The sequence below is a fragment of the Narcine bancroftii genome, chromosome 2, assembly GCF_036971445.1.
Source record: "Narcine bancroftii isolate sNarBan1 chromosome 2, sNarBan1.hap1, whole genome shotgun sequence".
Classification (NCBI taxonomy): Eukaryota; Metazoa; Chordata; class Chondrichthyes; order Torpediniformes; family Narcinidae; genus Narcine; species Narcine bancroftii.
The window spans coordinates 219,552,206-219,568,296 of NC_091470.1; the positions used below are offsets into that span (position 1 = coordinate 219,552,206).

Below are 16,091 nucleotides of genomic sequence, written 5' to 3' on the forward strand. Positions count from 1 at the left end.
AACAGTTTGAATGTGTTTCAGTCATTTAGTAGGTCTAAAGGGAACCACTAGCTCACATTTACCCCCCAAAAATTAAATCCCAACTTGCATGGACCTGCCTCAAGTGTGTGTTGGAGTGATAGAAGCCGCATACCTGCCTCTATCGCTGGATATCGTTATGACATCAAATACCCTGGCAAATTTCAACAGATGTTTGGTGGAAAGTGTGCATCATGGTCTGGTATGGGGACACCATTACCCTTGAGCAGAAAGCCCTGAAAAAGGTAGTGGTCAGAGCCAATGACATCATAGGTGAAACCCTCCCAAACACTGACAACATCAACAGGGAACACTGCTATCAGAAAGCAACAACAATCATCTAGGATCCACACCACCAGCGCACGACCTGTTCTCACTAACATCAGGAAAGAAGTACAGATGCCACAGGACTTGCACCACCAGACTCAGGAACAGCTGCTAGCCCTTCACCAAACTCCTCAACAGACTCAAACTGAAGACTTATTTAATGACTCTTACTTTTGCACTTTATTGATTTTTTTTCTCTCTCTGTATTGCAGCCAGTTTATTTACGTCTTTATTTGTTTATTTGAGTCAATTATTTTGCACTACCAACAAGTGGTAATTCTGCCGAGCCTGAAAGAAAAAGAGTCTCAGGGTTGTATGCGACGCCATGTTGGTACGCTGAGAATTTCGGTATCAGAATTTATTGTCATGAACAAGTCATGAAATTTGGTGTCTTGCAGCACATACATATTATAACCATCTTATGACATTACAATTAAAAAAATTACAATAACATGCAGAAAAATTAAGTTAGTGTCTTTGGTTCATTGATTATTCAGGAATGTGATGGCAGCGGGGAAGAAGGTGTCCTTGTGCCATTGAGTGCTTGTCTTTAGGCTCCTGTACATTTTCCCCAATTGTAGCAGTGAAGAGGGCGTGGCCTGGGTGGTGGGGTCTTTGAGGATAGAGGCTGCTTTCTCCAGACACCACCTCATGCAAATGTCCTTGATGGAGTGAAGTCTGGTACCGCAGGCCAAGTTAACAAGCCCCTGGAGTTTATTCTTGTCTTGAGAGTTGGCGCCTCCATACCAGACAGTGATGCAAACAGCCAGAATACACTCCATGGTACACCTGTAGAAGTTTACAAGAGTCTTCGTGACATATTGAATTTCCTCCTCACAAAGTATAGCCGCTGGCGAGCCTTCTTTATGATTGCATCAATGTGGAGGCTTCAGGACAGATCCTCGGAGATGCTGACACCCAGGAATTTGAAGTTCTTGACCCTCTCCACTACTGAACCCTCAGTGAGGACTGGGTCGGGTTCCCCTGACTTCCTCCTGAAGTCCACAATCATCTCCTTGGTTTTGCTGACTTTGAGCACAAGGTTGTTGTCGTTACACCATTCAATGAGCTGATCTATCTCTCTCTTGACAACTGTGGTGTCATCAGCAAACTTATAGATGGCATTGGAATTGTGCCTGGCCACAGAATCGTGAGTGTATAATGAGTAGAGCAGTGGGGTGCGCCTGTGTTGATAATCAGTGAGTTGTTTCCAATTGGTACTGACTGTGGTCTTCCAATGAGAAAAATCAAGATCCAGTTGCAGAGTGGGGTACAGAGGCCTAGAGTTTGTAGCTTATTGACCAGCACTGAGAGAATAATGGCATTGAAGCTATAGTCGATGAAGAACAGCCATATGTATGAATTTCTGTTTTTGAGTTGATCGGAGCTGAGTGTAAAGCCAGCAATATTGCATCTGCCATGGAATGATTGTAACGCTAGGTAAATTGTAGTGTGTCCAGATCTTTAGTTAGGTACGTGTTAATTCTGGCCATGACCAGCCTCAAAGTATTTAGAAGTTAGTGCTCCTGGGCGGTAGTTGTCGAGGCAGCCCACACTACTCTTCTTGGGTACTGGGATGATTGATGTCCTTTTGAAACTGGTGGAAACCTCTGACTGCCACCATGAGAGGTTGAAAGTGTCTGTGAACACTCCGGCTTGTTGGTTGGCCCAGATTTTCAGTCCCCTGCCAGGTTCGCCATCAGGGCCTGATGCCTTGCGAGGGTTCACCCTCTTGAATAATGTTCTGACATCGCCCTCAGAGACAGATATCACGGAGTCTTCAGCCTTTTCAGGGATTTTAGTTGGCATTGTTTGGTTCTTCTTCTAAAAGCGGCCAGAGGAGATGTTCAGCTCAACTTCAGCAGTGAACCCTGACTGAAGGATGGAGCTCACCATGCATTTTAATTGGAAGACCTTACCATGTAGAATATCCAGCATCTTTTTTTTAAACTTTAAAAAAAACTTATTAATGTGGTTTATTTCTTTAAGTTTTACAACCTTAAATAATTAAAACACAGTTCCTGAATAGAAATTAAGTCTGATATCAGGAATATTTAAAACTTTTACTGTATGAATGAGTAATCATATAGCCCCCTCACGCCTCATGATTCAATAAGACTGAGAGTAATTGTTTACCTCAGTGTCACTTTCCTCGCTGAACCTCATGCGTCACATTTGTCTAAATATCTAAAAATCAATTGATTTCCTTCTTCAATATGCTCCATATCTGAGACTCCACAGTCCTCTTGGAGAAAGAATGCCAACAAAGAAATCTTTGTAACTCTGCCTTTGTCCACGTTCAGACTGTGATCTTTGGCTTTAATTACCAGCCTAAAAGGGCTTCCATAATCTTTTTGACCTCTTCAGAAACTCACAAGTTAAATTTAAACTTCGACATACAGCACGTCTACAGACCCTTTCAGGCCAGGAGCCAGTGCTGCCCAAATACCCCAATTAATCTATAACCCTGTATCCTTTTGAAAGATGGGAGGAAACCCATGCAGACACAGGGAGAGCGTGCAAGTTCCTTACAGACAGCACCAGATTCGAACCCAGGTCATTGGGCATTGTGCAAACTATTCTTGCCATCACATTCTGGCCGAGAATTAACATCTGAACATGCCAGCTCATTTGATCAGGAGTTCTCCATTGCTGTGATCAGAGAATAAATCAGGCTTGAGGAAGGCCAGTGAGTGAGATGTTTTAAAAGGTGCCTGAAATGAGTTTTGGCATGCATGCAATAAATGAAAAAAGCGAAAGGAACAAACCTAGAAAATATGCTTGACCACATTTTAATTTGAGAAGAGCTCCATCTCATGTGAAACAGATGCTTGAAGGTGGTAATACAAAAGGTACAAAGAGATGCTTCATTAGATTGCCAATCCAGTCATTAGTGGCGTGTTGTGTTGGATCCAATTCCAGCCATTTTGATTAGACGTCCATCACATCTACATCCAACGTTACAAAAACAGCTTCGTTCCCTCCACCATCTGATTTCTGAATGGACGATTAACCTATGGACACTTTTTGCACTAATTATTTTTTTAATCTTGAATTTACAGAATTGTAATTTATAGCAATTTTGCATCTGTAATGCACAATTCTGCTGCCACAAAACAAGTAATTTCATGTGAATAAACCTGATTTTGAACCAAAATTCTGTTTGCCTATTTCAACCTAATCTGTTTATTCCATTCCAAGGTGCAATGGCCAAGGTCCATGGATGAAGGGCAGGATTATTTCAAATTGCAGATTCACAAGTTCTTTGTCATGATCAAATGCTTTCCATTAAAGGTAACTCTCTGCCAAAGCCATCATGTGCAGAACATCAGGTTAAACACAGACAAATCAGTTCTTTACTGGTTCGTATCCTTGGAGGTTACGACTCCAGAATCCTAACTATTCCAGTCTTGATCTGTGGACTGCCATTCATCAAAGGAAGGCGGTTGAGCAGTCCTGATGCGGTGTATTCCAACACTTTTCAATGAGCAGTGTCTTATTTTATTTCTGCAGCAGTATCATTTGATGATACAAATAGGCCTAAAGTATGCAATATTTGAAATTTAGGCACAGCAGCTAAGGCACTACTTTTAGTATGAATACAGTGGAATTATACTAATGTCAAAAAAAAACCCAGCATGTGTAGGGAATTGGCTGATCAGCAGGAAACAGAGAGTGGGTATAAATGGATCCTATTTTGGTTAGCTACCAGTTACCAGTGGTGTTCTGCAGGGGTCAGTGTTGGGGCCATTTCTTTTTACGTTGGATGTTAATGATTTGGATGGCAGATGAAACAGAGATAAGTGGAGGGGCAGGGAGAGAGGAGGAAATGGAGAGACTTAGATTAGGAAAATGGGTAAACAAGGGACAAATGAAATACAGTGTTGGAAATTGTATTGTCATGCACTTTGGTAGAAAGAATAAAAGGACAGACTGTTATGTGGATGGGGAGAAAACTCAAAATTCAGAGGTGAAAGGGACTCAGGAGTCCTCATGCAGGGTACCCTAAAGATTAACCTCCTGGTTGAGTCAGTGGGGAAGGAGAGTGCAATATTGGCATTCATATCTAGAGGTACGGGATACAACAGCAAGGATGTGATGCTGAGGCTTTATAGGGTGCTTGTGAGGCTAAACACTGATGATACAGAAGTTGGGACCTGCTTTGCTTACATGTTGTGGAGGTCAGTTCAAATTTTTGCTGAACTTGCAACTAGTGGTTGCTGCAGCAAGATTGGCAATTATACAATGAACACAAACGCATGGATCCATAATTATACAATAAACAAAACTGACTCACTGACATGTCAGTTGTGCTGTTGCAAGAATATCTATAATGTAACTAAGCAAAATGCCCTCAATGTGTAGATGAGTGGTTAAATCTGGGTGTAGCTGAGGAGAATGTAGGGAGAGTTTTTATAAAATGGCCACAATATGGATTAGGATAAGTGGCTGGCTAATGGTCACTGCAGACTCAGTGAGGCGAAGGTCTTTTTAAGTGATTATTTCTTTTAAATGATTAAGACTGAATCCCCAAGAGGCATGATAAATCCGTATACCTGGATTAGATAGATTAAAGCAGACAGTTTAAATATCCAATACAATACTAATCATTCTGCCAATGCTAGTTTTAAAAAATTTGCACAAAAATAAATGCAAATAAATGTTTCAACGAGGAGATAAGGACTATACAATTGGACAGAGGCAAGATTACTGAGTGGAGGAAAAAAAACTGGTTTCATGAAGTAAAGTGTAGGTTATGGGCTTCATGAAAGGAATCTAAAGGTAGCCTCTTATCTAAATGGAAAGAGATTGGGATTTGGCGGTGTGTGTAAATAGCAAAAAAGTTTGCAGGCAGGTGCGCTGACCTTTCTTGCAAAGAGGAGTGATTTTCTTTTTGAACATAAAAAATGGTTTGGAGGCATGATAGAGCAGATGTGGAGACATTTCTACCAGTGGAAGTAAAGTGGAGATAGGTACAGTTTTAAAAGATTGGGAACAGAGGACGATGCTGAACAGGCACAGAAGAGAATGAGGTCTGAAGCAGATCAGCCAACTTCATATAAAGTGGCAGGACTAAACATGGGACTGAGTGGCCTTCTTGTGTTCTCCTCATATTTATCTAATAAAAATGTTATCAATGTTTTTACCTTCAGTATGTTAAGAGCTTCCTGCTTTACTCGTGTAAGTTCCCGCTGCAAGTTCTTCCGTTCTTCTTCACCTGCTTCCTCTGCAGCTGTGATACGATTTTCCATTTCTTCCTTCAGCCTTTTATATTTATCTTTTGATTTCTGAGCTGCGACCAATGCTTTTTCAAGCTCTTCGAATGCTGAAGAAACAAGAAAAACTCAAATGCAGGCATTTCATGCAGCTTTTCTGATAAAACTTCTTAACCTTAAAAAATGAAAAGCTCTTTAAAATTCAGCTAAACTTTACATAGCTCCAAGTTTCTACTGACTCCAAAAATAGTGAGCGTTGGGGCATCAACCATTGCGATTACAGTATGCAGAAGATAACATCCACCATTGAAAGATGAAATTATTCAAAAGTGTGCTTGGCCTGCTGATGCCTATACAGAACGCAAAATGGGGTAAGGAACCCAGAGAGAAGTGTGAACATTAAATTTTCACAAACTCAAGTTGCATCATTGCCTTATCAATTATAATCTATTTTCAAAATTGCATTACCCATTTTTTTTTCTTTACAAAGCAACATGCCCAAATTTCAAAGATTTGCTTTCGAAAGATGAACTAATATCCAAGATGAAGATTTTGTCGATATTCCACAGGATTGTGAAAATAGATCTGCTCTGAATATTGAACTCTGATACCATTCAACCAACTTGATAAAATCTGCCTGGAACAAAAAATGTTTTGTTTAGGCAAGGAATTATCTGCAGCATTGTGACAAAGTGAACCTGTCCTCCTCACTTCAGGCTCCAAATATTTCCATTCTATGATTATGGCATTGCTTGAAGGATGGTCAAAATGGATTGCACCTCAGAAATAAAGAGGCCAAGAGGGGAAGTTATTAATTATTTTGTCAACAATTGCTTAACGATTTGCAGGGTTATATTGGCTTCCTCACAGCACAGCCAGACATGAGCTATTTTAAAATAAATATAATTTAAACAAGCCCTTTTGGCCAACGCGCCTGTGCTGCTCAATTATACCCAATTGACCTACAACCCCTTGTAGGGTGGGAGGAAACTGGAACACCCGGAGGAAGCCCACTCAGACACGATGAAGACATACAAACTCTTTAAAAACAGCACAGGATTCTAACCCATCACAATAGCTGGCACTGTAACACTGATGCGCTAACCATGCTGCCCTAAAACAGAATAAACTTAAAATAACAAAGAAATAGAAGCACCATCAATTACTTTAAGTTTTTATTCTATGATCATATTAAGGTGTATATCCCCAAAATATCAATGAGATGAATGCTCAGCCAATCTATTTAGCTCATACTCATGGAAAAACACTGGAAAATGGTGAAGGAATTTAATTTTCTTGAGTAACAGAGGGAAATTCACATCCATCTAAAACATCAGAAATACACACCTCAAGAAATACCATGATGATTTCAACTGTCTGGTTTTTGCATCCTGTCTCCTTGAAGGACACCATTCCAAGCTCTTGCTCCACCCTGGCTGCCTTATCTGCTCTGGTAACAAGATTATCCACATACTGGACTCAGAAATGTCTTTTTATTTCCTTATCCATGTCAATTTCTCCTATGGGGACAGAGGTATTGACTACATCTCATCAACCTGCAAGATTAGTGCCCCCTCCCTTCCCCTCCCCTCCCCTCCCTTCCCCCTCCTGGTCCCTTGTCCCCAGTCCCTCCCCCCGTCCCTGAAAAAAAACCTGCAAGATTAGATACCCCAGTTCTCACCTCACACCAGCTTCATCTTCCATATTAAATGGATCATTCTTGCAATTTCTACCATTTTTAATGGGATTCCATGACAACATGCATCTTCCCCAACCTATTCCCTTTCAACCCTTCCATTAACTTTCTAAGAAGTCTGGCACATCGTCAAATACTCCAGTGAACTTGTCCAATTGTGCGGCGCAAAGCATACTGACTAGTTGCACCATGATCTAGTTTGGAAACTCTAGTCCCCAGAAATGGAGAGGGTTGCAGAAAGTGGCAAGGCTAACCAAGTCTATCTCTGGCACCAACCTCACATATCTATCTACGTGAGGTGTTGCTTCAATAAGGCAGCCAGCATCATTTAAAAAAAATCATCACCCTGCTCACAATTTCTCTCTTCAACCTTTATTGAAAGCCTCACTTTTTATTCCCAGTAATTTCAACTCTGTATGAATATTCATCTTTCACTGATCATGTTATATTCATTATTACTTTTTCAGCCTCATGGAGCATTATGGTCATTACATTTATCTTGCATATCTTCTGTAGCTGCAGCAAGATTTTGGAGCATCTGTACATTATACTTATGTGCATGACAATAAATTCTCTTGTTTTGCATCTCCACTGGTCACTCCCCTTCTCACAGCAATTCCCTGAGCAACCGCTCTTTCATCTCATTATTTGCTATCATCCAGGGACTGCAACAATTATTTCTGATGAAGCGGTGGTCTCCTTCACTATTTGATCTCCTATTCACTGATTAAACCAAATGCAATCAGGTGACTGCTTTGCAAAGGATCTCTGTGGGATCTCCAGTGGCTGAACTGAGATTCCAGTTGACTGTTACTTTAATTCTTCATCCCACTCTCACCTATCTGCCTTATGACTCCTGCATTATTCCAACAAGCATTGTGTGTGCTTGCAGAAAAGCATCTGCCCTTTGCTCTGGGCATGAAGCAACCTTCCAATCTGCCCATTAATTTAACAATTTCAGACAATTTGCCTTTTCTGCTTCTTTCAGACTGGACTGTTCCACTGTAAGATGGAAGTTTGCAATCTAGTAGTTAGACTAACTTGTTTTCTCTCTTTTCCATTTCTGATGAAGGTCAACAAATTGATAAAGCAGTGCTGCTTTATCCAGCAATGCACATCCAGCAGATTTTCTTGTAATTTCTCATGGAGGTTTATTTTTAAGAAGGTTTGCCATACATTATATCTTTCATAAGGTGTGTTATATTTTCCACACAATAAAGTGCTGTTATTTGTTTGTTAATTGAACAGGGGCTGGATCCAGAAGATAATATTCATAAACTGAGAATTCAAGGATTACAGCAAGTGGTGACACAGATAGACTGGACAGTGAAACTCAACCCAGGGATTTCTGATGAAAAAGAAGACTGCAGATGCTGGAATCTAGAATTTAAAAAAAAATAACAGAACATTGAAAGAGCACAGTTGGGAGGGGATAGTGGGCAGATAAAACCAGGTTGGGCATAGGTGTGTATAGGTGAAGAGAGGGCATGGATTATCTGAAATTTCAAAATTCAAGCTCTTCAATATACTGGCAATCTTTCTTGCTTAATCTCAGTCCTGAAGCAACACTTTGACCAAAAAGTTGACTTCAACCAAAGATACTACATGACACACTGAATTCTTTCAGTGTTTTTTATTCTCATCTCATATAACAGCAGCTTATGTTCTGTGCAAGTTCGAGATTCGAAACTAAATTGACCCTTTTCATAACCATCTTTTCCTATTATATCTGAACTGACCAATAATTTGTTTTCTTTCCGCAGATATTCACAAAGATACCTGGAGTGCAGTGTTTCAGATAAAAAGATTGGATCAATTTCTTTTCCCTGGAGTGAAGGAAGCTCAGGATTGACTTGATAGAGGTGTACAGAATTGATGAATCTTCCTCCCTTGCATATGCTGTTTGATCTCCTGCAATCTCTTGAGTTTTAAATTTCCCACAACTGTTGTGCTCTGTATCTCAAAAGTGCCAGCTATATGTTTATTGATTAGTCAGCTCCACAGCCCGGCCATATCCCTCCACAGCCCTCCTGTCCGTGTTTTCCCACTTAAGTATTTTTTAATTGAATTTATTTCACTCCTCAAGTACTTCATTTGAAACTTGTTGCCAATATGTGCTACATTCTTAACCAGATCCCAAATATTCCTGAAAAACTAAGGTTCCCTGTACCTGTTAATTTTGCTTTTAATCCTTACAAGAACATACAATATTTATCTTTGAAGGCCTCCTACTTACCAAGTTCCTTCTGGGCTACCATGCAATTCTCATGAGCTCTTCCTGTCTTTTGCTTCCCAAACCTTCAGTATGCTTTTTTTTTCCCCTCTTAATAAGCTGTCTCGCCTCTTTTGTCAATCACAGTTCCCTTATCCTACATTTTCTCTCTGTCACAGAGGGACAAACCTATCCAGAACCCCAAGCAACTGGCCCTTAAACATCTTCCACATTACTTCCGTGTTTTTCCCATGAAAACATCTGTTCCTAAATTGCTCTCCTCAGTTCCTACCTAATCTCATTTTACTACAATTTTCCATTCCCCTTTGGTGGTCTTCTATCCTTATCCTTTTTCTCTTCTTTGGCATAGTTAAGCTAAAGGTCAGGGAGTTGTGGTCACTTTCACTGAAATGCTCCCCCATCTAAACGTCTGCCACCTGACCAGGTTCATTACCCAGTACTAGATCCAGTATGGCCTCACTTCTCGCCAGCTGGCCCAATTACTGTGACAGGAATCCTTCTTGGACACTCCTGACTAATTCTACCCCATCTATCCTTCATGCAGTGAGGAAGAAAATTGAAGTTTCCCATAAGAACAACCTTGTTATTTCTGTGCCATTCCAAAATCTGCTTTATCACCTGCTCCTCAATGACTTGAGGCCTATAATCTGCTCTCAATATAGTGATCACTCCCTTCCTGTTTGTGACTTCCACCCACACTGACTCAGCAAACAGTCCCTAAACAACATTCTCCCTTTCTGCAACAGTGATACTAATCCCCCTTATTAATGCTATTTCCCCATCCAACCCCTTTAAAAATATTTAAACCCTGGTGCCTGCATTAGCCAATCCTGTCCTTGTGTCAGCCAAGTCTCTGTAATGGTCACCACATTGTAATTCCACGTGCTGAATCACACTCTTAAATTCATCTCTTATTCCTAATACTTCTTGCATTGAAATAAACACATTTCAAATCCTCCGAGTGACTACTGTTACACAGTTCTGTGTTGTGTATTGACCTATGTGTTGTGTGGTTTTAATTTAAAAAGTGACAGTTTGCCTTTGAGAGAGCCAAGGTGAAGGTGGACTGCTGAGAGTGGGAGACGGACTGGGCATGTGCAGAAAATGATCTAAAAACTTCTGGACTTGATGATAAACCCCCACTGGGTGGTGCTGTGGAGTGGAAGGCGGCCCAGAGCATGAGTCATGGACTGGAGGACAGTTTAGAATGTTGGGATTTCAAAAAGGATGAACATTCCGAAGGCAGCCAGAAGGATTCGGACTAAGCCCGTGGTTCCTCTTTCTGCAAGCAACATAAGACAACTTCGAATTTTGTGCTCTCTCTCTCTCTCTCTCTCTCTCTCTCTCTCTTTCAAAGATCTTTTGGCTTCAGTTTACCAAACAAACTGAATTTTGTTTATGATCTTTGCTTCAGTTGAGATTGAAGATTTGTAAGTCTTGTGTGTTTTTGTGTTTGTTTTGTGTCTTAACTTTTTCTGTGGGCTGGTTGGAAATATAACTTAGACTTTAATTACATATGTTATATTTAGGCTGGGGAATTTATTAGTTTTACACTTATTGAAATTTGCATAGTAACCAGTGGGCATTGTTATAAAAAGGGGGCATTTTGAATTGAAGTTTGAAGGTGAATTTTTGTTAATAAAGCAATTGTTCATCTTTACCCCTATGTGATATGCCTTCTTTGTGGTTGCTGGTTTGATCTTGTAACACTACTTTTATGCTCCCACCACTTCCTGTCCTTTCTCACAAATGGACAACACACTGCATCATTCCACCATCTGCCTTCTCCTTTATTAGTGTACCAAGTCTTTAATTCCTTATACCATTTGGGCTGTGTGCATACAATATTGTCCATAATAAATACAATTATATATAAAATTGGGCTATCAATTACAATATAAAAGAGGCAGATGCAAGCTGGTTTTCAAGTTTTGTTTCTTTCTTCAGAGTTAAGCAGGTAATAATATCACAAATAAAAATTTCAAGAGGCATTTCAGTTTTCATTTTAAGCTAAATGCATTTTAATTTTTGGTGGAAACCATTCCATCTGAATCTTTTGAGCTGTCCACTCATCAAAATGTTTGGCTCTTGTACCTGCCAAAGTCTACTTGAGATTATCACCGAGGCTAAACCACAACAGATTGCAAAAGCATTACGGTGCTCTATTTGCAGCATATATGATCAGCCACTTTCTTTGTGATTAAAATTAGCCCATCTATACATGAAGCAAGCAGTAATTATCTTCCACAAATACAGTTAAGGCAACTCAAAGTTAAAACTATGGATCTCAGGCAATTAGCTGGTTTACATTCAAATTTAACTACTGTATTCTTACCATCAACTTCCCAAATCAACCAACAAATTTTCTTTAGAAATAATGCTGCAAAATCAGTCATGTGAATGTTCATGACTCACATTTTTTTTAAAAAATGAATGGCCAAATAAGCTTTGTTGTTGCAGAAGTAAATTAAGACATTTATCAAGTAATCCCTGCTAAATGTCATCTCTGTTGCTGTATAGGATGATCCTCAAAAATTAAAAAATTCTCCTTAAAAATCGGGGTCGTCCTTCACACCAGGTCTAAAAACCGTACCTTGATGATGAAGTCTCAACCCTCCTGCCATCTTGCCGCTGGCTCCGACGCAATCTCACACATGCCCTGGGTTTGTTATTTCCGAAGTCTCACTGCTCCTCTGCGGGGTCCATCCACCCTGTCCGACTGCCGTTGGCTCTGTACAGGCTTTAAAATGGCCTGTTACTGGTGCTGCCAGTGGTTTATTTTAAAATATCCAAATAAAATGGAAACCTTTAAAATTTATGATCAAAATACTGTGATTAGCTTTTAACAGCACCCACTAGTCAGTGGTAAGAGCCAGATTTTGGGGATGGGTCATCTTATACAAAGGGTATCACTCAAAACCAACATTTTAGGTGGAAATTGCAGGGTAGTCCTATCCATGAGTCATCCAAAACAATGGTATTTCCTCTCATTTAAATTAAAAATATTAACTTAAATTTCCAAATACAATCAAGATGCTGTCATTTTTATATTTGCCAGGGTAACATAGGGTACAAAACATCATCTTGCAGATGCATAACCACATCACCTCACATCACTTCCTATTATTGCTGATTATTTTCATTTTCTTTTAAGAGACAAGGCTCAAGACCAATCGACAGAATGTTTCCATCTGTCCCATTTCCCTCATTTATTTCCTGTAACCAATTCCCTCAGATACACCCATCAATTCAGCCAAGTGCCAAGCGGTGCATTTTGGGAAGTTAAAGCAGGGAAGACCAGTCACAGTGAATAGCAGGGCTGACAGGAATGTTGGGTTGGAGAATAGAAGGATGGAGGGTTACATGAACATAGTTCCCTGGAAGTGGCAACACAAAAGGCAAGATGGTGAAGACAGCTTATCTCATGCTTCGCTTCATTGGTCAGGAGAGTGAGTACTGGAGTTGGGACATTATGTTCCAGAAGATTTTGTTTGGATGACATGCAGAGTCTTGTATGGTCACCGTGCTAGTGAACAAGGGAGAGAAGGTGCATAAAAGATCCACAAGAATGTTGTCTGAATTGGAAAGCTTGAGATGCAAGGGAAGGTTGAATAGATCGTGACTGTTTCCCCTCGAGCAGCTCGTTGCTTGTGTGGGTCCTTCACCTATAAAATCATGAGGGACATTGGTACAGTGGATATTCAGTCTTTTTCCTCCCAAGAACGAGGAGTCTAAAACTTGAGGACATTCATTTAAGGTAAGGGGAAAGGGTTAGAAGGGAATCTGATCAACAACCTGCCGACATCTGTATTTCAAATAAATCATCTCCTTCTTAAGCAGAAGTCCAGTGAAGATGAAATTGGCAGACTGTAAACAACCTTCCTTCCATTCTAAAGTCTATGACCATCAGGTCTGCCTCCTGTCCAAAGCTGATCCGATGGCATTTTATCAAATGTCTTTTGAAGACACATTTGTAAAACATTGCCTTTATCAACCTCCTCTTCTCTTTTCTTTGGCTTGGCTTTGCGGATGAAGATTTATGGAGGGGTAAATGTCCACGTCAGCTGCAGGCTCGTTTGTGGCTGACAAGTCCTATGCGGGACAGGCAGACACAATTGCAGAGGTTGCAAGGGAAAATTGGTTGGTTGGGTGTTGGGTTTTTCCTCCTTTGTCTTTTGTCAGTGAGGTGAGCTCTGCAGTCTTCTTCAAAGGAGGTTGCTGCCCGCCGAACTGTGAGGCGCCAAGATGCACGGTTTGAGGCGATATCAGCCACTGGCGGTGGTCAATGTGGCAAGCACCAACAGATTTCTTTAGGCAGTCCTTGTACCTCTTCTTTGGTGCACCTCTGTCATGGTGGCCAGTGGAGAGCTCGCCATATAACACGATCTTGGGAAGATGATGGTCCTCCATTCTGGAGACGTGACCTACCCAGCGCAGTTGGATCTTCAGCAGCGTGGATTCGATGCTGTCGGCCTCTGCCATCTCGAGTACTTCGATGTTGGAGATGAAGTCGCTCCAATGAATATTGAGGATGGAGCAGAGACAACGCTGGTGGAAGCGTTCTAGGAGCTGTAGGTGATGCCGGTAGAGGACCCATGATTCGGAGCCGAACAGGAGTGTGGGTATGACAATGGCTCTGTATACGCTAATCTTTCTGAGGTTTTTCAGTTGGTTGTTTTTCCAGACTCTTTTGTGTAGTCTTCCAAAGGTGCTATTTGCCTTGGCGAGTCTGTTGTCTATCTCGTTGTCGATCCTTGCATCCGATGAAATGGTGCAGCCGAAATAGGTAAACTGGTTGACCGTTTTGAGTTTTGTGTGCCCAATGGAGATGTGGGGGGGCTGGTAGTCATGGTGGGGAGCTGGCTGATGGAGGACCTCAGTTTTCTTCAGGCTGACTTCCAGGCCAAACATTTTGGCAGTTTCCGCAAAACAGGACGTCAAGCGCTGAAGAGCTGGCTCTGAATGGGCAACTAAAGCGCCATCATCTGCAAAGAGTAGTTCACGGACAAGTTGCTCTTGTGTCTTGGTGTGAGCTTGCAGGCGCCTCAGATTGAAGAGACTGCCATCCGTGCGGTACCGGATGTAAACACCGTCTTCATTATTGAGGTCTTTCATGGCTTGTTTCAGCATCCACTCGGACCGGATCATGTCCATGTGACTCCCCCTTCAAAACAAGCGTCGCATCACCCTCATCAGTGTCTATGCTCCAACCCTCCAGGCGGAACCAGCAGAAAAGGACAAGTTCTACACTGATCTGCAACCTCCTCTATTACTTCATCAAAATACTCAAATTCATTAAACGCAATGTGTTTGAATGTTTCTATGCACAATTTCGAGGATTGAGGGGCATCAGCTGAAAACATATGTGCAGGAATTTTTTTTAGCCAGAGGATGGTAAATCTGTGGAGTTTGTTGCCACAGGTAGTGTGGAGGCCAGGTCATTGGATGTATTTAAGGCAGAGATTGATGGGATCCAGATTCAATTTATTTTCATGTAATAAAAAGTGCCATATTACACAAAATTGCTTTTGTCTGCTGTAAAGCAGACAGATTCACCATTGGAAAAAATTGCCTGAAGTGCCTCTCACAGTCAGAGAAAGAGAAGCAAGGGTTCCCCCAAGAGTTCCCCCCGGCATCTCTAGCACTCCTACAGCCACACAGAGCCCAGACCAAACCATTGGTAACCCGAGCTCCAGGTTCGAACCTCCGATACCATTAGGAACCCTTCAACGTCTTTGGCACTCTCTCACTTCCTGGTTCCGATACTTGGTACCTCTTCAGCCAATTTCAAGCCAGTCTCTTGCAGCCCACAGCCTGGTGCAAGTCCTTTGACTGCAGTCTTCTGCAGCCCAGAGCCTCCTTGGGTTCCTTGTCTCGAGACACCAGCAGCTCGCCGCCTGTGTGGGTCCTTCAGCCACACAACCCCTCATTCATCTGCCACCATGGACACCATCCCATGAGATGTCTCCTCTGCTTCTCCTTCTCCGACAGGTGATTTCCCCATTTTCTGGTGTTCTGCATCAGTCCTCTGCTACCCTGGAGTCTGCAGCCCCACGGGGCTGCTACGGATTTGAGGTGCTTCTATCCTGGGTTCAGAACCACCGGTTGCAGGATTTTAAATAAAATTACCATTGGCTTCTTTAACAAGCCATTCAAAGCCTCTACAGAGCTGATGGCAGTCAACCTGAGCGGTTAGACCCCGCAGGAGCGCCAACATTTTTCTTGATTCTTGATCAGCCAGGGCATCGAAGGTTATCGGACAGCTGAGCAGTGGGGCTGAGTGGGAAAATGGATCAGGTCATGATTAAATAGTAGGGCAGACTCAATGGGCAGAATGGCCGATTTCTGCTTCAATGTTTGCATCATTCAACAACACCTGTCAAAGGCAAACAATGTTGTCTTTTTAGCTTCGCTACAATCAAAGTTATACATGTGGTTGCTGTGTTTATCCTTGTACTTTTTTCTGAATAAAGATTGAGTATCTAAATTTTACAATCATTCAACCCACATGAAAGGATGGCTGAAAGATCATGACTAATACCTCCACAATTTAACCCTTACTTCACCAATATCCAGACCTTATTTTGTTATCCTAAATTTA

At 41.5% G+C, this 16,091-nt stretch overlaps 1 protein-coding gene across 7 annotated transcripts in view; it reads right to left on the reverse strand.

Annotated features, from left to right (window-relative positions):
- golga4 (golgin A4) overlaps window positions 1-16,091 on the reverse strand; it is a 208,793-nt gene that overhangs the window by 129,120 nt on the left and 63,582 nt on the right. For all 7 annotated transcript variants that reach the window (XM_069920317.1, XM_069920314.1, XM_069920316.1 and 4 more), the window contains one exon: window positions 5,493-5,671. In XM_069920317.1, the coding sequence (XP_069776418.1) occupies window positions 5,493-5,671 (179 nt within the window). The remainder of the gene's footprint in view (window positions 1-5,492; window positions 5,672-16,091) is intronic.